Raw genomic sequence first — 22890 nt, forward strand, 5'->3', positions numbered from 1 at the left:
TCTGTCTAAGATTATTTTCCACCAGCTTGAGAAATACTTTCTCAGAAAAACTGGCCTTCTAAGACCAGATTCCCGGTTCAAAGAATGGTGTCTGAGTTCTCCCTTGAACATAATTTATATTTGCCAAAAGTCTGAGAAAAAAACACAAGGCACGGCAGACCAAATACTTATATGAAAAAGGAAAAACTCAACTGAGATCACCAATTCATTTAAGTTATATTTGTAAAGCAGGATATCAAGAGAACAGCAAAGACACATCTGTGGCATGTAAGGTGATTCCTGTAATTGTATATTGTAGACTAGATGGGGGTTAAATCAATGTTAAAGGAGCAATAAACATATCTGCTTTTCTGTCAAATATAAGATCAATAAGCAACTAGAGGATGGGAGATACTCAGATGTTTTTCCAAAATAAAGTGTAATACCTAATTGTTTTATTTATGAATGTATTCATTATAGACCATTATTACATTTGTAGGCACTATAATACCGCTATTACAGTTGTATTTAATATTTTCTTGTGTGCATTAGTGAAGAATCTTTGTCTTGAAAAGTGATAGAGATAAAGCTTTAGTTAAGTAGTACTTTCTAACTGTTCACATTCAGCAAATCGGAAACTAATCTAGCAGAGGTGACATTGACCGTTGGTTGATTAGGTACAACTTGTAACACAGATCTTCTCATCGGTGGGCGCAAGAAATTTCCTTTGATATGGACATGGAAGTACTGCTGAGCTGTTGTCCCATTACTCTTCTACGACCAAAATGCAATTCCCAATGTGACAGTCTGGCCTTTACTCCCAAACAAATGTAGCATTCTGTTTTCACCTGTCTCAGCATCCTTTGAGCACAGATGCCTTTTAAATCCTGGGCCCAAAATGAGGAAAATCTTTTTTTTTTAAAGTTAGCTTATGTTGCATTGTGGAGAGCAAACAGAAATAAGCTATAAAAGATCCTATCTGTCCATCCATACCAAAAGTAAGAAAAACAATGAAAGCTGTTGAAATACACCAACACGTGTATACAACCTAAGAAATAAGAAATAAAACTACAACATCAGAGCAGCAGCCTGACAGGTGTCTGAGCTTTAAGTGGCAGCTACAAGTTTAAATGGCAAAGTGTCGAGCCATCATACAAGCAAACAAGCGTACAATCAAACTGAACTAACACGGATACAAAACTAACATTCTTAACAAACACTTGCCATCTGCTGGTCTACATTCAACAAAGCATAACAGAGTCTGCAGTTTCTCTACTGCCACTGCTATTTTCAGCACTAGCTTATTCAGTGTTGATCAAGATGAATGAAACATTTAGGCAAATACAGTCTTAGAGCTGCCCTGGCAGAAGGGCTGGAGCATTCAAAGTGTAGAGAATTGGATATATGGCTAGGAAGCTGGTTTAAAGCATTCCAAAAGATTACCCTTTTTCTTAAAATTCATCTCATTATAGCAGTTACATCTCATGAAGGAGGGGAAACAGTACTCAGCCCTTAATAATGCAGCTAGCATGTTAGTGAAGCCTCAAGTTAAATGTGTTTCTCTATTTCTCTTTATGTCGAAATCCCAGAGATGCAGCAGGCCCAAAAACTGTCTAGCCATAAAGATGAAGAAATTAATGAAGGAGCATGGTTGATTTTTTTCCTGCCTTTACATCAAAATAAGAACAAAAGTAACTACAATGGCATTCAGAGAGTGAAGACAAGACTGACAAGGCCAATTCACATGCTCCCTGGATGGTGACATTTATTCAGTTGGGGAAATGTTCTTGCAACTTCTGTGTTCATGGGCTTGAATGCATAATGTGGAAACAACATGGATGCCACCGAGATGGTGTTGCTTTGACTTTACAGGATTTTTTCCCCAATTATCTTGATGACAATTGGTTGAAGCTCAAATACCCTGAATCACAATGTTGATGAAAGTAAAACCTATTTCATGAATCAGTGACCCGATCCGCTCCAAAAGAAGACAAAAACACAAAGCAAGCTGAAAACATAACCACCTTGTTAAGATACCGATTATCTGTAATTGTATGAGCGTTATATGTGACACACTGCCTCCAGATTACTTCCTATTACCTCTGTCACTCTATGTTGTACTATAAAATGTAAGTATAAGGGCCTCCTAGGTCTTCTCAGCTGGATGAAAAGGGAACATAATATAGCTTCTTTGGAAGTGGGGTTTTCCGCTGGATATCAATTAGAGACTCATTAAGCCTTTAGAGATGGCAGTCCCTCCAGCTTCCTGTCGCCCACTGTGAGACTGGCTGACCCTGACCTTGAGGGAAGGCTGGCGCTCTCTGTTTTAGATATGCTTCCTTCAGATCTTGTGTTCCAGTAAAACACATTAATTCAAAAACTAAATTCAAAAAAGAAATACATGAGAGTTAAAGGCAGGGCTAAAAAGTTCATAGATCTTCAAAAGGAAATCACTCACCAGTTACAACAATATTTCAAAACCGATATTGCTCTTTTTACTCCACTATATTTATTTGACAGCTTTAGTTAACATCTAGATTTGGTTGGTAAAAAATACTTCTTTAAATCAACAAATAAATGATGATGTATATTTATGGTTTAAGATTCCCAGCAGCAACACAAATGATGATCTATCACAATCATTCCAAGACAAAGAATAACGAGAAGCTTCAAATATGACTCCAATAATGCTTAGTCAATCAAGCAGCGGTGTTAAAATATGCCAACAAAATATGAAAAGGCTTTGAAGGACGGATGGAGGAATAAAACACAATCACAAGGATTAAAGACTTGCCTTTGTGTGAAAACCAGACAGTTAAGAGCAAAGGGTAAGTCAGGAAAGATAGCATTTTAATCATCGGTCGCCTACACTTGAACATATTTTGAAAAAGAGAGGATTTAATTTTTTCTATTTTTTTCCTTCAATTACAAACAAGGTCAACATTCCAGTAATAATTTAGCCAATTAAAAACACATACATTGAAAAGGTACAATATAGCTAATACACCAGTTAACATTGGATTTTGCCTGTTAAACAATAAGACAAGCTGCCATGTTAACATAGGAGTACCAAACTATAACAGTGGCCTGAATGACTTCATATTTAGTTATTTATATCTTAACTCTTCCAGAGTGTATTGCAGAGAAATGCCTTCAGCTGTGTAAAATGTTGCATGTTTGCATGTTGACGATTTGTCCTATGCAGTGCCTCTTTATTATTGCCCCTCGGTGTCTAGTTTGGGGCAGAGGTGGATGGAGTATTTTTAGACAGACTCAGAAGGACTCTATGTTCTGACTGCTAACACAATGAACTCTCATGCCTCAACAAGAATACATTTTGGTGACAGGAGGCTTGGCAGCAGACCACTCCTTAACCATAGAAACACTGTTTAAGAAAGCCACTCACTGAAACTAGCCATGCATGGTGTTGTGTATGGACTCTATCAACAAGGCCATTTTTTGTTTCACATCATAAAGAAAAAACTGGCAACAACAGAATATTCTCCATATACACAGAAATACAAGATCTTGAAATATCCAATTATGTTTTCATCACAGTAAGTGATCCAACATTACTGTAGATACCACAGTAAAGATAAAGTGTTCATTTGCAAAGGACAAACCCATGCAGCTGCAACTATCATGGTCAGTAATCTGACAGTTGGTGGAACAGAGAAAACAGAGTATATCTTTTTGATCTGCATGCACTTTTCCTTTTGAAATGTTCAAAGTGCGCATAGCTTGAGTAAAACCATCTTGGCCTGAGTAAAAATACAATGGTTCTTAAAAATAGCCTGTAGTGATACCGTGCCACGTAGCATTACAACGCTCCAGACTGATGTTGTGCAGAGCAAGAGAAACTTCACTTAGCTTTAATTCATTTAATCAAATTTGTTGCCTCTGGGCACTGTATTATGTGGCTTCTTTTGCAGCATGTTATGTTTTAGTCTTAGTTGTTTCTAGGCTCTCTTCTTTAGTGTATCAAAGCAAAAGCAACTAAATATATTTGAATCCTTTTTTTAAAAATCAACAATTTGTCATTTCTGAATGTCTTGTTTTTTAAGTCCGCCATACAAAATGTTATATGATATAAATAACTGAAATTATTAAAACATAAGGAAAAAATGGTCTACAACTTTTAGTTGAGTATCAAAATAGTTGGATTTTTTTTTTTTGGGTCTTTACTAGGTTTAACATAAAAACACTGAAAACCCTCTAATTTGGAAAGCTAATTAAACTGGCTGAAACAATTACTGGAGTCTTTCAAACTGTAGTCAAAGCAAATTAACGTTCTACTATGACAACTTTCACAATGGCAATATTGGGTGGGATAACAATAATAAGCTTACACTGACTGAGTACAAGGAACTAGCCTCTCATAGGCTAAATGCTCAGCGGAGACAGATGTCATATATTCTGGGATTAAAAGGTAATTCTTGGAAACAGTAGTTGACAAAAGACTATACAAGCTTCTACATACAGGGTTACTGTTGAACTGTATCCTCTTCAGCTGTTGGACTGGTATTATTTTCAAGTATTTTTTATAGTACTTAATACAAAGGGTATCATTGAAAACAGTGCTGGCCCACACTCAAAACAATGCTACTTTTCATAAACTCCTTTTCTCCCACACTCCTACACTAATCGTCACACCCTGTTTTAGCACACAAAGGCAATGGAAGCATCTGTATTAACAACAACGTGTCCACTATGTTCTACAGACACAGAGATGCCTGGCAAATTATAATGGAGTTAACCCATTAGTGGCACTTCACATCATAGAGCGGGGGCCCATCTCCCACTGCTTACTGGGCACCACACACAGAGGAACAGTGGAGCTATTTAGATATGACAGAGTGCTACTGTTTCATTTACAACCTCACGCCGGCCCACAGATCACGTTTAAAAAGCTTTGGCAGCAGCAGTGTCGATGCACAAGCATTAAGTAGATGGCATGGTAACACTATTTGTCTTGTGCTGAACCTATTATAGCACACAGTTACATTATGCAACCTTCAAGATGGATGGTTAATTCTTTACTGATCTGCTAACAGTGACAACAGATGCTGTGAGCTGCGAGGATCAATTAGTTTTGTTATCGATAAATCTGCTGATTATATTCTAGAATCATTGACTTTTAGTTTCGGGGTATAACAATATAGACAATAGAGAAAAATGTTGTACCAAGTTTCTCAAATTCCAAGGTTTTGTCTGAAAATGTCTTGTTTTGTCATTTATAAGATAAAACGCAAAACGCAGCCGTAATAAATGAGAGTATGTTGAGGTACATGAGAGCTATTAGGATGATTTGGACCATGGTATTTAATTGTTATCAGGTACTGTGACATTTTTTCGACATTGGTTTTAACCCTTACATTTCTTTAGTCATCACATTCTTAGATTGTAGAAGAAAACAAAGAAAGAATCTACCTAGTGGGTGCACAACTATGGACAAAAATCGAGGGAGGGGGGGGGGGGGGGGGGGAACAGAGGTCACTGGTTGCTCCCAACAACAACAACAGGCTGTGTCTCGTAGCTGTTGTTCCAGCTATGAGACACAGCTTTCAAGCCTGATGAATACTGTTCCATTCATCTAGCATCAGCAGCTGGGGTCGGCTCAAGCAGCTGCCTAATAGGCTAACAGGGATCTTCAGGCTCCCAGGAGGAACGTTTGAGTGGCAGACCGAGTGGATACAGCCAATGTTTGTTATCTAACATCTTGGCAGAATCAGGTAATGCCATGTTATTTAAGTGCAAGCACACATAAAATAATGCATGAAACACTTCCACTTGTCCAGAGAGAAGTGATTACCTTGATTTCATTAAAGCTGCAATGCAGCAGTAAGCCCACAGACTCCAGTCACAGCAGTAACTGCCAATATGAAATATATCAGAGCAAACTAGAGTGGAATAGGTGCACATGACTTCCCAGCCTCAGCAAAAACAGGATTATACTCTCAGGCTTTTTTCACACAAATACATCAGTTTGAACATGTTTTTACACGTCAGCATCTCTCGAGCCTTATAAGCTTTTTGAAAGATAATTTTCTACATCCAAACAAAAGAACACCACTTAAATTACTTCTGCGGGGCATTCAAAGGCCAGCGGGTGTACTGTATTTGCACTGGTTTCCAAACGTGTTGCTTGTTGTACAAACTCAGAACACAGTGTGCCAGCCAATCATAGTAATAGTCTATTTTCTGATTTTTGGCTCACACAGGTGGATGTTTCAGACACAGCACAATGGACTGTGACCCCTACATTAGGTTATCTATTTTCTGACCGAGACATGACCTCGACCATTTTTACCAACCTCGATTTTTTTTGGGCACATTCTTCCATTTTATTTATTGTTCGGTTTTGTGGATTTATTTATTTATGTTAAATTTGTTTAGGATATAAAAAAAATGTTCCATCACATTCAAATGTAAATATTCTAAAAATTGAAAAGTGTATTGCCCTTTAAAAGTGTGTTTATGAATTATTGCGCTTCTTCTTTATAATTAAACCGTGACAAAAAATGGTCTAAAGAAAATATTATTGTTTATGGCAAATTATTCCTGTGACAATATATCGTCCAACAAAAGTAATTATCTTGAAAGGCCTACAAATCTTTTGTTTCTTGATGTTTTAAATCAGATGAGGCTTTAAATGGAGAAGCGTGGCAGAGAAAGTAGCAGGGGAAGGTTTGGATATCAAACTGATAAATTCTCTACAGCCCTTGTGATTTTAAACAGCACATGTTATTTCACACCTTCTGTTTAGGGACATAAAAGGCTATAGTAATAGTGACAAAACAACTTCTATAATGATCTGTAAGCAACGACTCATGGCAGCTGAACACATGCAGCTGCCAGATAGTACAAAATACAATGCTGTGAGACGCAAGAAGTATTAAAATATAAAGCAAAAGAATCCCAAAGCTCAAGTTAGAACATATTAATGCCCTGCTCCCGTTCATTATTATTAAACCGCAACTAGGACGACATATCATTATAATAGGCTTCCTTGTATATAGCAAACAAAAACACTGAAGCACTTTGATCCTGTGCTGTATTCTTGGTTGAGTTGCTGGATACTTTTAAAGGTGTATCCGACTTCTTTGAAGAGAAACAGGCAACAACATGTACCAGAAACACAAAACAATCACACCAGCACCTTTCAAAAATCTATCTCGGTGAGTTTTTGTGAATCACAGAAATGTCCCATACTAACCTTCATACCAAGATACTGTCAAATGTTGTAGTGTTTTGTTGAAAGCCCTCTTCTGCTATAACAAAACCCCAGAAAGCCATGGTATGTGTGATGAATAATACCCCAGAACAACCTCAAATGTCTGATGATGCAGCAAGAGGGGGATGAATTCTAACATAAACTTCAAAATCTTTATCTAGTCCCAGGTGGTGAGCTACAAGTAGGTAAAAGACTCAGTCAAAATAAACCTATCAGCACTCAATGAATGTCACCAACTCCCAGCAATACAGAAGACAAAGGGTAGCAGCAGCAGCTAACCACAGCATTATTCTTCTGACAGCAGAGCAGAATAGCCAAGATGAAACAGTCCAGCTTACCTCCGGTTCCATTCACTAACAAGAAAGAATGAGGCGCTAAGAAAGATGCCTTTTTCGCATCATTATTTCATAATCAAAGGGCCGCCATAAAATGAGGGACATGCCTATGGAGGATCAGTCCCTCATTAAAGGAGTTCAGTGCACCGCTGTCTCTTCTAAATGAGGCAATTTTAGAATGTTTTATGGACAAGAATATCAAGAATATCTTTATCCACAGGCTTCTCAATGTGTTAAAAGCTGCGAATGGTGGTTCTCTGAAATAGCTGAATTTATATTGGTATTCTGTGTATGGCGCTATATTTGTGGTTCCTTTTGCCTTGAATTTCTCATATAACTGCCTTGCCCACTCAAAGGGCTTGGACTTGAATTGCTGGCCAAGAGAGGAAATAAATTATGACCGAAATATCAATTTTAATTCCCTTTACACTGCATTTTTTCTAAACTGATGATTACGCTATTCATACAGCAGTATACACATAAACTAAAAAGTCAAGCATTTTTTCCCTCTATAAGCAGTCCTAGTTTCATTTACTGCTTTTCATGATTAAAACACCATACAGAGAACCATTTCCCTCGACGCTCAGAGGAAATGAATCAAACACCTTTATTTTCCTGTATGGAAAACTATCTCGTATTTTTAGAGCAGATAAGAAACGACCCCCAGTCTGGCTCAGTCAAAAATGCTCACTGAAGAGCCTTTTTAACTCAATAAACAACATACTTTTACATGTTTTACATGCAGTCAACCACTCTTGTGAGGTTAAAGGCTCTTAATTAAATAAAACCACTTTAAAGAATACAAAGTGCAATGTTTCTTATAGTGTATGTTGTATAAAACCGTCTATAAACAGCTTCAAAGGTAAACTTAAGTTCAAGACTTTAACATATAATGCAATTCCAACATTTTAAAGACTGACTTTCAGGTGTTCGTTTTGTGAGAGCTTTGTTGTGATAGTTACAATAGGAAACAAATAGTTATGGCATTGTAATGCCTAGAAGTTTTAAACTCTACCTAACAGATACCTAGTGGAACAACAACAGAGACCAACTCAACAACATGGACTAAATGCAAAATATCAATAAATACTTTTTAATGGAATTGAAAGGTTAAGTGTTGTAGGCAGGACATTTATATTAAGGATTGACCACTGAAAAGCAAACTGAGATTTCATGTTCAATGTAAATGTAATGTCTGACATATTCACTCAATTTGCCCTGCATAATTGATGATAACGATTTTGCTCTCAACAATTAATTACATTTTATCTGGTTCAATACTGACATGGGCAGTTGAAAGGGCCTACTTTTAGAATCAGTTTTTATTCAAAGATGTGAAACATGTTTTATTCATACTGTACATTTTTTAACCACAGCATAGAAATAAAGGCTGTGTTCTATCAACTTAAGTTGAGGAGAAATCCTTTGCCAATTTGCTGTATCTTTTTGTTTTAACCTTTGGCCTGTCAGTGAGCAGGACAGGAGGAACTGTGTTGGCTCGGACTGTGGAAAACAAGGCCTTGTCACTAACCCCTGAGCTTGGAGAGATAAGTACTGAACAGAAAAAAAGTTTAGGGCTGGTCAACCAAAAAATAAATTGTGATCTCATAATGGAAGACCTCTTCACTATGAATTCACAGATGTATGTCAAGAGTAGGAGATCAAGAGAAAAGCAAAACTAGCGCATGTTATTGATGTGATGAGAGAACGCTTTGAGGATGACTGTCTTTTATCTGTGCCGAGTCGAGCTGACAACCAAGAACTTGAAAAAAAAAAAGTACAGCAGTCATCTCCAGCCTCATACAATAACCATGAGTACTGGAACCAAAATCTTACCAGTCTGCAGACAGACCTACTTTTCTGAGAACTGCTTTATCACAGCAGTTATGTGGATATAAAGGCACAGCTTGTGAGTTTAAGGCTGTGTGTCATAGTATACATACTATGCCCTTAAAATGAGTTTTTTTTTATGACAGTTTTACCATTTTACAAATCTGCACCATGTTTCATCCTAACCAGCCTAAAACAACTTCCAAGGTTTCCACATCTCGTAACATTCCCCATCCAAAGGCACCATATAATGTGTTGAATGGTGATCATAGGGAAAAGAGTGTTTTCTCCTTGGAAACAACAGGCATTACACAGATTAACAGCCTTTGTTGAAACATACTATTACCACATAAGACCCCGTCGAGAAGGACCAGATGTCAGATAATAGGCGGAGGTAGGCGCTGGCCTGAAGCCATTGAACAAGTAAGAACAGCTTCTTCTGTATAAACCTCGGCACCTCATGGACAGCTTGTTGTCTGGGTGGGCAACCCCCTTATACCTTCAGACTGTATGCGTTGAATACAGGTTACACATAGAGGATAGGTATGTGTACCTGCAGTGTTTTCACAAGATGTCAATATATTTGGTGCACAAATGAATAACCTTAATATTAGTTCACCCTGATTCAGCAAGGTCTGTTTTACACATATCAGCATATTCTGGATTCCAGCTTCTCTTAAATATATTTAAAATTAATGTAAGAAAAACAATGTGTTACAAACTCGTGAAAACACAATACACATGTTGCTTTCTGCTGACAAAACAAGCTTGTTGTTGTGTACAAAAGGAACAGCTAGCCTAAGTCTATCTCATTAAACACTGCTGGGGGTGTTTATTGGCTTAGCTGGGTGGCTGGGGTTTGCCTAAGCAGCAGCAACACGGGCATTATAGGTTATAGATTGCTGCAGGAGCATGACACCTATAACAAACACCGTATTAAATGTAAATCATATCAACTTTAAAATGCAAAAATAGGCTTAGCTGCAAAAAGAGCAGAAGTTGCTGTAGGCTACAAGAGAAAGACACATTACCTTTTCCTAGACTTGAATCTTTGTTTTTCTGGACAGTTTTTTGGCATCACATCTGAGCCTGATCCCCTGCCCCGGTAACCGCCGTGTCTGCTGCAGCGCTCCGTGCGGCTCCTCAATCCAAACCACCCGACCGGTCTGCACGTTTCCAATCGTTCCGAAATAGCTTGAGCGAGTGACTCTGAAAATAACTGCACTGATCAAAGCGGCTGCATTCAGTCCCAATGCAGAAGGCGGTCACTGTAGCGACACCCATGGGTGTACGCAGCGAGAACACGGTCTGCAGCAGGTTGCGGTGCCCGATCTGACAGCTACTTTTCGCCCGCCAAATGTGCCAGGTGCCGGGGGCCATTCACAACTGAAGTCGTGTGTGTGGTGCAGTCAGAGCCAGTCGCTGCCCAGTGCCACGCAGCGCCGCCGCAACATGGAGCGCTGACCTGCCTAGCACTGTGTCAAGTCACGTAAATACATTTAAAATGATACTTCCGGTACGCGCTTTCAGAATAAAACACGATACAGTTTCAACGTTCTTTTTCCTCTATAAAACACGACAACCAGAATCCATAATGCTTAAATCATACCCATGACATCAACGCTAATAAACGTAATTCCGTTTATACATTTTTTCTGAACATCTCTTCTACATTTCCGGTATGAGTATGTTTTTCTCTGTCTAGCTTCACGAAATCCTATGCCAACAGACGGTGCACAGGAAAAAAAACATACAGTGGGGGTGGAAGGCGGGCTTATGCATTATTTATGATGAGATAAGGCACTGATACCTAAATCATTCATAATTATTCAAGAGAAACAAGGTCGATGCCAATCAAAATTCAATTTGTCTCCCGTGCAGATCATGGCATTTGACATTTTAAAATGATAGATGGGGAAGAGGTTGGCGAGTGTCCAGCATTATCCTGACCTCTTCCCAATCAGTCAATAAAATTACAGGCCTATCAGCCAGAATTACAATCAAAGAGATGTTGCACTGTGAAAAATTAACTACACGCAGAGCCTGATTGTGGAATACAAGTTGAATGGCTCTCTGCTGACCTAAATCACAATTAAACTAATGTACATTGTTTGCTGAAAGGTCCATTGGAAAGGGAACATTTATATTGATTATATTAGTGGTTGTTATGCTTGTTGTTATAATAAATGGTGGTCACAGTTTAAATACATTTTTGCAATTGCCACCCTATTAGTGCTGATTACAAAGTAAATGATAATCTGCTTATCTGGCATGATATGTAATCTACTTATTCTCTTTTGTGTGATTAACTCACAACCAGTTTTTTGATATGGGGAAAAGAGGAAGAACCGTTTATTGCAGTTGCCTCTATAAAGTGACTTGGGGTCACTTTGAGGTTTCTACATAAATCTACAGCCTCTGTATATTTACCTCTGATTTGCAGGCTCTCTCTTATCCTGCATCCTGTCAAAGAAAGTGCATAAAAAACGCTAGGCCTTCAGTTTTTGTGACCTTTGTCCTCTTCAGTGTGAGGGTTGGTAGATTTATACAGTGACAACAAGAATTGATAAGGAAAATCTTTTACGTCACCTCCCTTTTCAGTCTTTGGCAACTAAACTGTACACATGCCATTGGATGTAATTTATTGTTGAGTACAGCTCACTTCTCAATGACTAAATTAGATGAAGGTGTTTTATTATATTCAAAGAAGTGTGCAATGAAGTAAACCCTATAATTAACCTTTAGCCTTTTAAGATAGAAGTTAATCCTTTACTACCGCATTTGACAATTGCCAGGATAAAGACATGCTAACATCATACATCTCAGCCTGTATGCGATATATACAGTAACTAAATATAACCTTCAGTTGGCAGATAAAAGAAAACACCGAAGGACATGTTTATGCTCTAAAAGGTTCCCTCTGCAAACACTAATGAGAAATACCTAAGGGAGGCCCTGGAAACTGGCTTTGTTGCAGAGTTCCTGACAGTGTGTGTGTGTGTGTGTGTGTGTGTGTGTGTGTGTGTGTGTGTGTGTGTGTGTGTGTGTGTGTGTGTGTGTGTGTGTGTGTGTGTGTGTGTGTGTGTGTGTGTGTCTGTGTGTCTGTGTGTCTGTGTGTGTGTCTGTGTGTGTGTCTGTGTGTGTCTGTGAGTGTGATGGACGAGGTGGCCACAGATAACCAAGTGGTTACCCCCCCTATACCACATCTCCCACCTCTGCAAATGCTTCCACTGGCTTTGAATCCAATCCTTCCAGGGCTTTCTCTCTACCTCTGCCTTCTGTTGTACCTTCCCTCTGTCTGCATTTTAAGAATGAAAACAGTAAAGGTGAGTGTGTGCGGCCCACTCTGCCAGCAACAGACTGCAGGGGGAGGTGAGATTAATGGGGCCTAACACAAGATTGCGAGGAGATCAGCAGAGTTGTAGGGAGCCAGAGAGGTACTCAATGAAGCCTGGCCCCGGATCTTCTGCTAATCTACCGGAGCTCTAAGCTACTCTTAGATGTTAAGCTAATGTTAACTGACAGATAACAGAGTCTGTACTATTATTAGTTGTATATTTGATCAGGAGGGGTTTTAGATTCAAACACTATACTTTTTTTTCCAACGCCAAAAGCATTTATAGAAAACCTGGCTGAATCTTGCATCTGACAATAAGAAACTCACATCTGTCTGTCTGTATCAGTGAAAGGAAACATTACCTGGAGGGAAGCACGGGATGAGCACTCAGTGAGTACACAGCAGGAAATGATGGCTTCCCTCAGAGTACATGTGCCAGATTCCCACAGAAGAATCAATGTACCTCTGTGGGAGAAGAGGCTCCAATTATTATTGTGTACTCCAGAATTTCCATAAAGTGGTTTTACCAGCAAGAAACAGATGCAGAAGTATTATTCCAATTCAAATATTTTACTCCACTGCAATAAAAATAAAGTAGACTTCAATTTTATTTGGGTTTTGAGTATTTTTTTAAAGGTTAGGTGTAATATAATTAATATTATTATAATCATCATCATTATATATTTAATAAATTATTATAAAACGTGTTTTTTTACTTTATTTGTTAACTCGCAAGTGTTCTTTCTGTGTCTTTTCTGTTTTTTTAAATAATGCTTCACTGTATTTTATGTAAACAAAATATTTAAAACAATTTTTAGTAAAATGAGTGACCCACCCAACATGTAAAACGTGCAGCTAGAAAATAGTTTTATTTTGTTTTTAAATAAAACAGTTTTGCTTGCAACTAGAAGCTCACCAAACATACAGTAGCAACAGTAACCATAACAACTGTTGCTAGGGAGAGCCAGTGCACATCTTTAAAGTTCATGTGCTCAAGTCAGCCTTTTAAAATAAACTCCCTAAAGATTAAATGACAACATAAAACAAAAATGCTGTTTTTTGTTTGCATCCCTATGGGCGAACATGAGTTAAGAAGAATTGCACATGACGTCTAGTTCCATGGAAACACCCGTCATTTAAAAACAAAAAACAGCATGGAACTTCACAGCTGTCAACTTTACTCTTCCCTGTAACTGCCTTCATCTTGAACATCGATTCGACTAAAAAGTGAGTCAACGCTTTTGGTACATATGGCTGTGTTAATACAACTACTGTTACCATAAATGATCCTATCTTTTACATGACAGAGGTACAGGAAACGTAATACAACGTGTTTTATGTAGGCTAAGGAAGATAGCACCGTGAGGATTTACACAAAGCAATTTAGATTAAGTGCAATAACTTGGGGGATACCAAGGCAGAACACAAGAATCATGCAATAGATTGGCTCCCAATAAGCCGAACATTTAAAAGTGCTACATACAGATATTTATATATATTTATCTAATGAATTTAACTCAATGCCAAATGAGCATCGCTGACACATTGCTTTGTCTTGACTGTTCCATCTTCATTTATTTTTCTTAATTTTTTTTGTCAATTTTAATGTTTAGCACAAATGTTATGATACATGTTAACTGTGTATGTGGGGGGAGGCTATTCAAAAGTTTTACCTTAACCTGTGGATAACTGCATGTCTGAGGTTGTAACATTATCCCAGTGAAAACACCTGACAAGATAAAGTTGCTATATCTTGCTCCTGTGATCATTTCACACCTGAACCTGCAAATGTTCTTCCACATGAGCCAGCTGCCATCTGTTATGTTGTAATTGCATCCCGAACACTGTAAACTACTTTGTGTTTCAGCGGTTCAGGCCCTGAAACCTCAGTGGAGCTGAAGATGTTTTGGTTCAGAAAGAAACAAAGGGATTCAGTGCATCAGGTACTGAAAGCTGCTAAATAGTTTAACAGTTAACCTTCCCCCTACTGTATCCACTGTCTCACTGCCTCTTTTCACTGTGTCTGAATCAGGATCAAAGGTTGGACAGAGAGAAGGTAGATACAGAGGCTAAAGAAGAGGTTCCTGGCACGCAGGCTTCTTCAACACTATCACAGACTGTCACCTGAAAGAAGGTCCTCAAAGGTGACTAAACAACACAAGCTTACACCATTTGTAGAAATGACACAAGCTGTTGAACATTTTTACAGCATTTTCCCCAGTGATAGCTCCTTTCAAATGACCTCATGACATCTTTCACCACTGAATTGTGGTTTAGCCGCGTCTTATACCCCTCTGAAGTGAAACAGATTTACTCTCCAAACCTTTCTTCGTTGTAGCTGAAGTCGCCCCCCTGCAGCTCTATGAGAAGTGCTTGTGTAGAGGCAGGCTGCCCATGCATTAGTGGGAGAATGGGCTTCATTGAAGCTCACTCCATTGTTTCCCTGAACTTGACCGCAGAGCTGGCAACAACATCAAAGTCCCCCCCTGGAATCCAGATGTAAGTTTTCTGGGAGACATTTTGCACTGCAGGTGGTTTAGCAGTACACCACTGGTCATATTTCTCACTACCTTGAATACATTTATTTTCTTAAGCAACTAACTTTTAAATTAACTGTTATTTGATATCTGCTGTGGTACGTTTTTGTTGCGTCTATCTCCGTAGTGAATAGAGAACACAAGATGGAGGTTTAAGCCCCCCGACTCTAAGAGATATCATCAAAAATATGGCATGCAGACTCAAAAAAAGGTAATCATACGATGAAAAGGTTTTTAGTAGATAATGTCTGCCTAACTGTAGAAGATTATACAGCTAAAGGCCTGTGCCTATGTTTAGGTTTAAAGGTTAATTTAAGGCTGCCTTATAAGACGATAACTACATAAAATCATCATAAGGATTTCCTTAGCATGTTCTTAGGGATAACCCTTTGACCTCTAAGATCCCTGATGCTTTGCTAGAAGGCCATTAGGAAGCATTTCCTCGAAAAAATGCAGGAACCAAAAATTGAAGTTGTGTGTTGAACATGAGACAACGTTACCAAGACGCATCTTTTCAGACAGCCAAAAAAAAAAAAAAGACTGGATTTGACCATCGGTCTTTCTTTAAAATGAAATGTTTAATATACATACATATATATATTTAAATACAACTTGATATTCTTTAAGGAGAACTACATTCTCATGTGCTGTCCAGTTTGGCTTTGTATGCTTTTAGTTTTTAGCTCACACTGACAATAATGCTTCCAAATAATACCATAAACGATGAGTGTAAACCACTAGGCAAGGTGACAACCTTAATGCAACGCCCCTGAGCTTACAGTAGGTAATTATTTTGCAAAAAGAATACATTTAAGGTAGTTAATGCAACAAAGCACTGTTTTTAATGTAACCCTACTCACAACTCCAGAATATTTATAATTGTTTTTAGTTGAAAATGAAAGGACTCATCTTGATTCAGATGTCTTTAAAAGGCTAAAGGTATACAAACTTGTTTAAATGAATTGTGATGTCTCCTCTCTGAAGGTCATCAGATGACTCAACTCAGGAGGAAGAAAAGGACCAGTGTCGGGTCTGCCACAGTGTAAACACTTCACCAGAAAACCCACTGTTGTCACCGTGCAAGTGTAGAAGAAGCGTGCACGTCAAGAATTATCACAAACACAAGCTACAGGTAAACAGAACCTCCCAAAGCACAACATCTTTTTTAACCGTGCCTCTTAAAGGGGCCCTTTTTGATTTTTGGGGTAAGAGCATAAAGCTGGATTTGGTGAACATGTGTCATGAAGACTCAAGTGGATGAAACAATGTGCATCAATGTCACATGAGCAAAATCGCTGATACTCCTTACAGAGATTCCTGTGATGTGGCTCAGTTCTCCCACTATCTGTAACACACGAGAAGAAGCCCACTTTAACAACAACAATACAAACATTTACCAAACTATGATAAGCTAGATCACTGCTTTGATATGACTGAACATTATGTCCACAAGTTGCATATATCCACACCTAAATACTATTGTTAATGCAATGAAGTCTTTAATACTTCAAAAGGGTTTCACCTGTTCCCATTTCCTGTTATAGAGGATGAACGTAGCCACTGCAATGACACCAACTCCAAGAAGCATGCAGTCTTCAGTCACTGTCACAAACTTGTGTCTGTTTAAAGAAAATAACATTAGGATTAAAGATGTCACAATCCATATTATTTACATTAACAATGGACTAAATGCCAAAAGAGGTTGCTGTAGTGATGAACCCACCGAGAGTAACGCCTGGCTCTCAGAGTTCTCCTACTATAAAATGTCTTTCAGCAAGTTTTGGTTCAGTGTGCTAACAAATAGTGTTGTTCTAGCCACAGCAGGCTGCTACTTCCAGCTAAAAATCACTAAGAACTCACCAATATCTGCTCATAGACAGTGTGTATTTTGAACATGTGTGCCTACATGTTCACCATACTAACTTTAGAGTTGTCAGCATGCTTCATAACTCTGGAATAATACTGCAGGCTGTCATCATTGAACAGTTCTATATGCAGGGGGTTGAAGGCTTTGACAAACATGATGACACAAGACACAATTTGAAACCAAATCAACTGACAGCCCTCAGCTGGTCGTTGTCTAACCAACTGTCACTCAAGCTGCTTGTCCCCTCTACCATGACAGTGAGCACCTGTTCCAAAGACAACAGAAAATGTGTCTTTAAGTGAAGTGTATACCTCTGTTCTCTGCGAGGGTTCACACACTGAGTGGTCGTCACTAACAAGGAGTCGTAGATGGCGGTGCGCTGTAGGCTGACGAACTGTAGAACGTGTTGACACAGCTGATGCAGGCGCTCTACAGGGATGGACGGCTCATTGTGTCCTAGGAAAGTTTAGTCACCTCTTTCACTGCTCAAGGGATACGACTTGATTTTCTTACAGCCTTACACTTCACATATGTTGCTCGGTTTCAAAATGATATCTTACCGAGCACTTCCAGAAGGATTTCTACAAATGTCAAGGGGTTAGTACCATTTAGTTTGTATTCAAGCCCTTTTAGGACCATCAGCTCTGACTCCAGGAGAGCCTGCTTGGAAACACTGTGGCCGACCGAATGCAGAAAGCGCACTGCAGTGTTGTTGTCGATTATCTAGAAGAACATTTTTTAGATTTATTTAAAGGGTCACACGATAGGCAAAAACATTTCTCATGCACTGAGTGTGGGGATTTTTGCATGTTTTCTTTCAGAACACTGGCAAGATAATATACAAAACTCACATCTAGGTGTTTCCTATACACTTTGTCTATTCAGGTTAGTTCACTCCCCATAAATTCCCCAAAGGTTCCCTTCAGATAAAGCCTCATCTGCATATTTAGAAGTTACATTTCAGAAGATTTGTATATAAGTTACCAACTGGAGAACTTTTAAAATGATCTATCTGTTTATTTGTTCAAACTGTTCACTTTAGTATCTTGCTAAATGTTTTTTACCTGTATCAATCAATGTAAATATATTTAACAACCCGGATACAAAATGTATATGTTCATTGAAGTCCTTAATTCCATTTTTTATCTTAACAGATATCTGTACATAATTGTAATCATTTTATTTTTGTTTTATTATCCTGCGTGAACCACACTGTCCTGTTTTTCATTCTTATTCTGTTGCTGCTTTAACTACTGAATTTCCCCACGGGGATTAAAAAAGGTACATCTTATCTTAAATGTATGGAATTCATTACTTCACATATTTATTTTAAAATATTTTTCAAAGTATTTTGTCCTATTTAAATCTCCTTTTTTGCATATTTATGTTGTGTTAAAATATTTTTTATTTGCAATAATAGTTTTTAAAATAGTTTTATTATAGTTATACTTCTGGCCCTTTTTCTTACAATTTATTTTCCTATTGTGCTTCTGGTTCTTATTTAACAAAACATATGTTTAAAGGTTGCTTTCCCGGAATGAGTTTTTTCTCATACTCTGAACCAGAGTTATTATATTTTTGTAATGGCTTGTGATAGCTTTCATCTGCAGTGTCTCCCCTTAAAAGGGTATTCATCGGAGGTACTTACGTGACTATGCAAAGAGAGTTTGCTGGCAATTTGCACGCAGGTGAAGACAATGAAGGGGAATTTCTCCTTAAGCTTCTCAAACACAGCATCCTCATAACTTCCAGGTTGATTGGCAGCTGCTCCTTGAGGAATGGGTGTGGCCAACAAGTCTGTCAGGCGCTTCTCCATGAACCTGGAGGAGATAAGTTACTCAAATAAAAGCTAAATCAATATTGTTATAGGTGTGGTGGTAAAAGGCCTTTGTGCTGCTGTTTATTACCTTTGGAGTAATTCGATAGCATGGTATCCAGCCAGCGGGTCAAGTCTTAGTTCTTTAGTTATCAGGAAGATGTATTCTGAGTAACACAGAGAGGACGGTAGGGTAAACAAACAAACAAACAAACATACAAATAGTACATACAGACTCAGATATATACCAAAAATATTAATATAATTATAAATGATCATGTATTATTATGGATTTAGATCCCAAGACTTGATTTAACATATTATATTCTTAGATTGGACAATTTGCATAACAAGCACTTCAAATTGAGGACACCTTTACTAGTGACAGAGTATTTTATTGTAATTTGGATATATAAGTAGAGTACTTTCACCACTCGAGATCATACGTTTTGTAAAACAAGATCAACATAATCAAATATTAGCCAATACTCTCCAGATATTGTTTGTTGTTCGTAAAATAAAATAAAAACAAATGGGCTAAGATGGTCTAATCAATACAGGAAAATAAGACCTGGAATCCTTGTCTGACAACAAATATGAATGTTTGTTATTCTGATATTAATGATGAAAACAGCTGAGAAGACAACCACTAACTGCAACCTACTAATACTGCCCACCAGAAGACACTAGCAACTTTATACTGTGACTCTTTCTGTTTAAAACTCAGTTTCAAAGAGGCAGCAACTGACATCAATGTGTGCAAAACTTCTATTTCAGCATTTAAGTTAAAAACACCTGTACTTCTCATCTGCTCCTCCTCACTGGGAGGTAAAGTCTGCTGAGGTGATTCTTCTCCCTGGAGGACTTTGTGATGAGAACTGGCCTCTATAATAACAGGCCTCACATTACCAGGAGGATACATTATAAAAGAGTGTGATGACAGGCTACAGTGAAGATAGTCCTGTACGTTTAGTCAATCTCACTTGCTGACACATTTATTAACACTACTGCAAAATGAGACAGTGAAAATCCAGGTGAAATAATTACAGAATGGCAACTAGTTTATTAATAACAGCCTGTCTTATGTGCAGTAACGGTGGGCTAAACAGCAGTGACTTTAAAATGTGATATATTAATTTATCCCAGCAGGTCAGACGACTATAGCAGTGAATACAGCTGTTATATCTTTAGTTAAGAGGAAATATATGTATTTTGTTATTGCAGTTGTGGAAAAAATATTCAGATGCTTTACTTGAGTAAACGTGACATTACATTATTGTCAAAATATGTAGGTTAAACTCAAGTTAAACTACATAAGTATAAGCAAAATAAAAAGTAAAAGTCATCATTGTACAGAAAATTGGCCTTTATGTGTGAATAGTTATATTTATATATGTGACATTTCTAGATAATATTGTTGCATCAAGTAGCATTTTACTGTTGAAGACACACACAGTTTTGATCTCCAAATAACGGTTTTAAATCTGACTTTTGGCTCATACGAATTTAATACTGGAAAATTAGCGTTGTAGGCCTACATAAAGCATGTCTAAATAAAACACTATTTCTTTGTATAAAACATAGATACCGTTAGTTGATCATTCCATTAAATGTTTTAAAACAGCTCAAATTAAAACAATAAACTGCTAACATTAGCTCTCAGTGGTAGGCTATAGTTACATGTACTTACCCATTAGTCTTTTATCTTTGAAGTTTCTGCTACATTTTGATAAACTGTTGATGTTATCTTTGTTTCTTTTGTTGAGATTAACAAGGAAATCTGTTAGAAGGTCAAAAGAAGATTCTCGAAACTTGACATGTATACTTTGGCTTGGTGAACACAAGAAATGTTTCGCCATTTTACTAACCCTCGTCTGTAACTGTTACATTTAACTTCAAAACAAGTATATAGCAAGCAATTGTATCGATGTTTAAAAAAACAATGTGGAAACCGAAAATGAATTGGACCTTTAGCTAATATGTTCCGGAAGATGGCGGTATTCTCACGCGTTTCACACCCTAGGACCAAGTAAACGGTTTCCAGTTGGAACCATAGCTGCCGTTGGGGCTGATTATGATGAAACACCATTCTGTTTCGCTCGCGCAGTACTGCGTGGGGCCTGTAGTGCTGCTTGACGCTGATCTCACAACATAGGGATGGGCTACACACAGCCGTTAATACACGCCTCTAGATCCCTATATCAGTGAAACGCAGCTGCTCGTATTACGGACGTAAGAAGCAACCTTGCATGCCATGCCCCCACTGACTGCAGACATGGCCGACAAGATGCCACTGGATCCCGGTGCTCGCGTTGCGACAAGGATAGACATTTCGAAACCCGGTCTCACTCCAGAACAGTTATATTTCATTCGACAAGTAGAGCTCGAACAGTGGAAGAAGAAAACGCAGAAGCTACGGGCACGAAATGTAGTGACGGGACTCGCCATTGGAGCAATGGTTATGGGAATCTGTATCCTTGCCAAGCACACTAACGTCAACACAAGGTGAACTATGTAACGTTAGCCTAGCATGCTAACATTACCGAAGGGTTGTTCGATAACACAATCTAAAGCTAGGAGTTAGCGTATAGTGGCATGTTGTATTTTTGCTGGTTAAACTATTTGATAGGCTAGTAGAGTAGCTAAATTGTTTTTTTAGTAACAGTTTCTATTTCATTTGATGCTACCATGGTAGCAATGACAGAAAGTCCCAGGTAACTTCATTGTAAAGGTGGTTGTTGTGAACCTATTTGCAAAGTAAGGCAAAAGTAAAGGGATGTATGTTTGAAATCCCATTACAACTGAATAATATGCATTAAGTTTCAGTCACTGTACTCTAAATGTCCCCAAGTTACAGCTTCTTTAAGGCAGGCTAGTGAAGACGAGCCATGATCGGTCTCCCTGATTGTTTCCCGGTGTTACGTTAAGTAGTGTCCGGAAACTTCAGTTGGTTCTTGTGATGGCAGATGCCTGCCTATTGTCTGTGGACTTTACACTGAGAAATCAATAATATTCCTATTTTGTTTACCTGCAGTCTTAGCTGAAAGCACATGTTTGTCACTAAAAGAACAAATGGATATAAATACAAAAATGTGATTTACTTACTATCATAATATCAATCTACCATGGCCATATTAAGTATTATCATGTTTAATGATACATTTCCCAATTTTTCTTTTCCTGCATGGGCCACTATTTTTTCACACTATTTGTATCAATAATAACTTGATTTGTATTGTTTTTTCTATGCAAAAATCCATCAAGTTCAGATAAAATCAATCAATTACATATAAACTCGTTACATTTTCTAAATCCTTTGCTGTCAAATATTTTCCTTAACCACTTGCTCCCCTGCTAGACGGCTATACATTTTACTCAGTGTCCCAGGAGAAGATTATGGATGAAATGGATGAAGAAGCTAAACGTGCAAGACTGCAGGGACCAAAAACTGGAGCCAACTGAGACGCATGCGTCACCTGCCTGTTGTTGGACTGTGTGTGTGTCCTGCACTTCACTGAGAAAGGACATATGTGGACACTGATGCCACTGATTTATATTCCATGTCTGGCTACTGTATTCCATGTTGAGACGGTGCTAGATTTTGTTTTGATTGTGAAGATGTTGTTCTGCTGCTGACGTGTGACTTGTGTCTTTTTGATTAAGTTTGCCTGTCAGTGTAAAGGAGGAATCCACTGGCCTTAAATGTTACCCATAAGGCCACACTGTAGAGTAATTAAACCCCATACCTAAAAAAAAGTCCAGCTCTTATCATGTGATGCGTATACACTTTAAGGAAAATATCTTGAGTTTTAGTCAGCTAATGTTAAATCTACAGTGGCCTTTTAACAGCGGAGAAACACCAGGGACACATGAATTAACCTGAAACATTTGTCGATAAAATGATTATTTGTAAAATAAAAATATAATGTATATGATTTGCTTTTAACACAATTCT

At 38.1% G+C, this 22890-nt stretch overlaps 3 protein-coding genes across 8 annotated transcripts in view; 1 reads left to right on the top strand and 2 right to left on the bottom strand.

Moving 5' to 3' along the window:
- tanc2b (tetratricopeptide repeat, ankyrin repeat and coiled-coil containing 2b) overlaps nucleotides 1-10767 on the bottom strand; it is a 141168-nt gene extending 130401 nt beyond the window's left edge. For 3 of the 4 annotated variants that reach the window (XM_063894055.1, XM_063894056.1, XM_063894054.1), the window contains exon 1: nucleotides 10410-10767. The gene's annotated coding sequence lies outside the window, so the exon portion shown is untranslated. The remainder of the gene's footprint in view (nucleotides 1-10409) is intronic. The other variant, XM_063894057.1, reaches the window with a different exon arrangement.
- Nucleotides 10768-15878: 5111 nt separating this feature from the next.
- cntd1 (cyclin N-terminal domain containing 1) lies at nucleotides 15879-21536 on the bottom strand. 3 transcript variants are annotated; one of them, XM_063892830.1, is made up of 8 exons: nucleotides 20904-21536; nucleotides 20626-20715; nucleotides 19027-19102; nucleotides 18768-18939; nucleotides 17725-17842; nucleotides 17431-17575; nucleotides 16775-16871; nucleotides 15879-16597 (listed from the first exon to the last, which is right to left on the bottom strand). In XM_063892830.1, exons 1-8 carry the CDS (start codon nucleotides 21022-21024, stop codon nucleotides 16502-16504), a joined length of 915 nt encoding a protein of 304 aa, XP_063748900.1. In that variant the 5' UTR covers nucleotides 21025-21536; the 3' UTR covers nucleotides 15879-16501. The 3 variants fall into 3 exon arrangements, with proteins under 3 accessions (XP_063748900.1, XP_063748898.1, XP_063748899.1); XM_063892828.1 differs by having other exon boundaries at nucleotides 17680-17842; XM_063892829.1 differs by having other exon boundaries at nucleotides 17680-17842; nucleotides 20626-21043.
- On the top strand, nucleotides 21116-22886 carry LOC134870593 (cytochrome c oxidase assembly factor 3 homolog, mitochondrial). The gene is made up of 2 exons (XM_063892831.1): nucleotides 21116-21406; nucleotides 22294-22886. Exons 1-2 carry the CDS (start codon nucleotides 21190-21192, stop codon nucleotides 22395-22397), a joined length of 321 nt encoding a protein of 106 aa, XP_063748901.1. The 5' UTR covers nucleotides 21116-21189; the 3' UTR covers nucleotides 22398-22886.
- The last annotated feature ends 4 nt before the right edge of the window (nucleotides 22887-22890 follow it).

Source organism: Eleginops maclovinus, chromosome 10, assembly GCF_036324505.1.
Source record: "Eleginops maclovinus isolate JMC-PN-2008 ecotype Puerto Natales chromosome 10, JC_Emac_rtc_rv5, whole genome shotgun sequence".
Taxonomy (NCBI): domain Eukaryota; kingdom Metazoa; phylum Chordata; class Actinopteri; order Perciformes; family Eleginopidae; genus Eleginops; species Eleginops maclovinus.

Bases quoted from the DNA above. Each gene is read 5' to 3' on its own strand.
- cntd1 (XM_063892828.1), bottom strand. From the start codon at position 21,024: ATGGTGTTTCATCATAATCAGCCCCAACGGCAGCTATGGTTCCAACTG. The intron at 20,716-20,903 runs GTCCAATTCATT...ACCTTCTAACAG, and splicing joins CCGGAACATATTAGCTAAAG to ATTTCCTTGTTAATCTCAAC. The intron at 16,872-17,430 runs GTATACACTTCA...TTCTTTAAACAG, and splicing joins AACCCTCGCAGAGAACAGAG to ACACAAGTTTGTGACAGTGA.
- LOC134870593 (XM_063892831.1), top strand. From the start codon at position 21,190: ATGCCCCCACTGACTGCAGACATGGCCGACAAGATGCCACTGGATCCC. The intron at 21,407-22,293 runs GTATCCTTGCCA...CTCCCCTGCTAG, and splicing joins AGCAATGGTTATGGGAATCT to ACGGCTATACATTTTACTCA.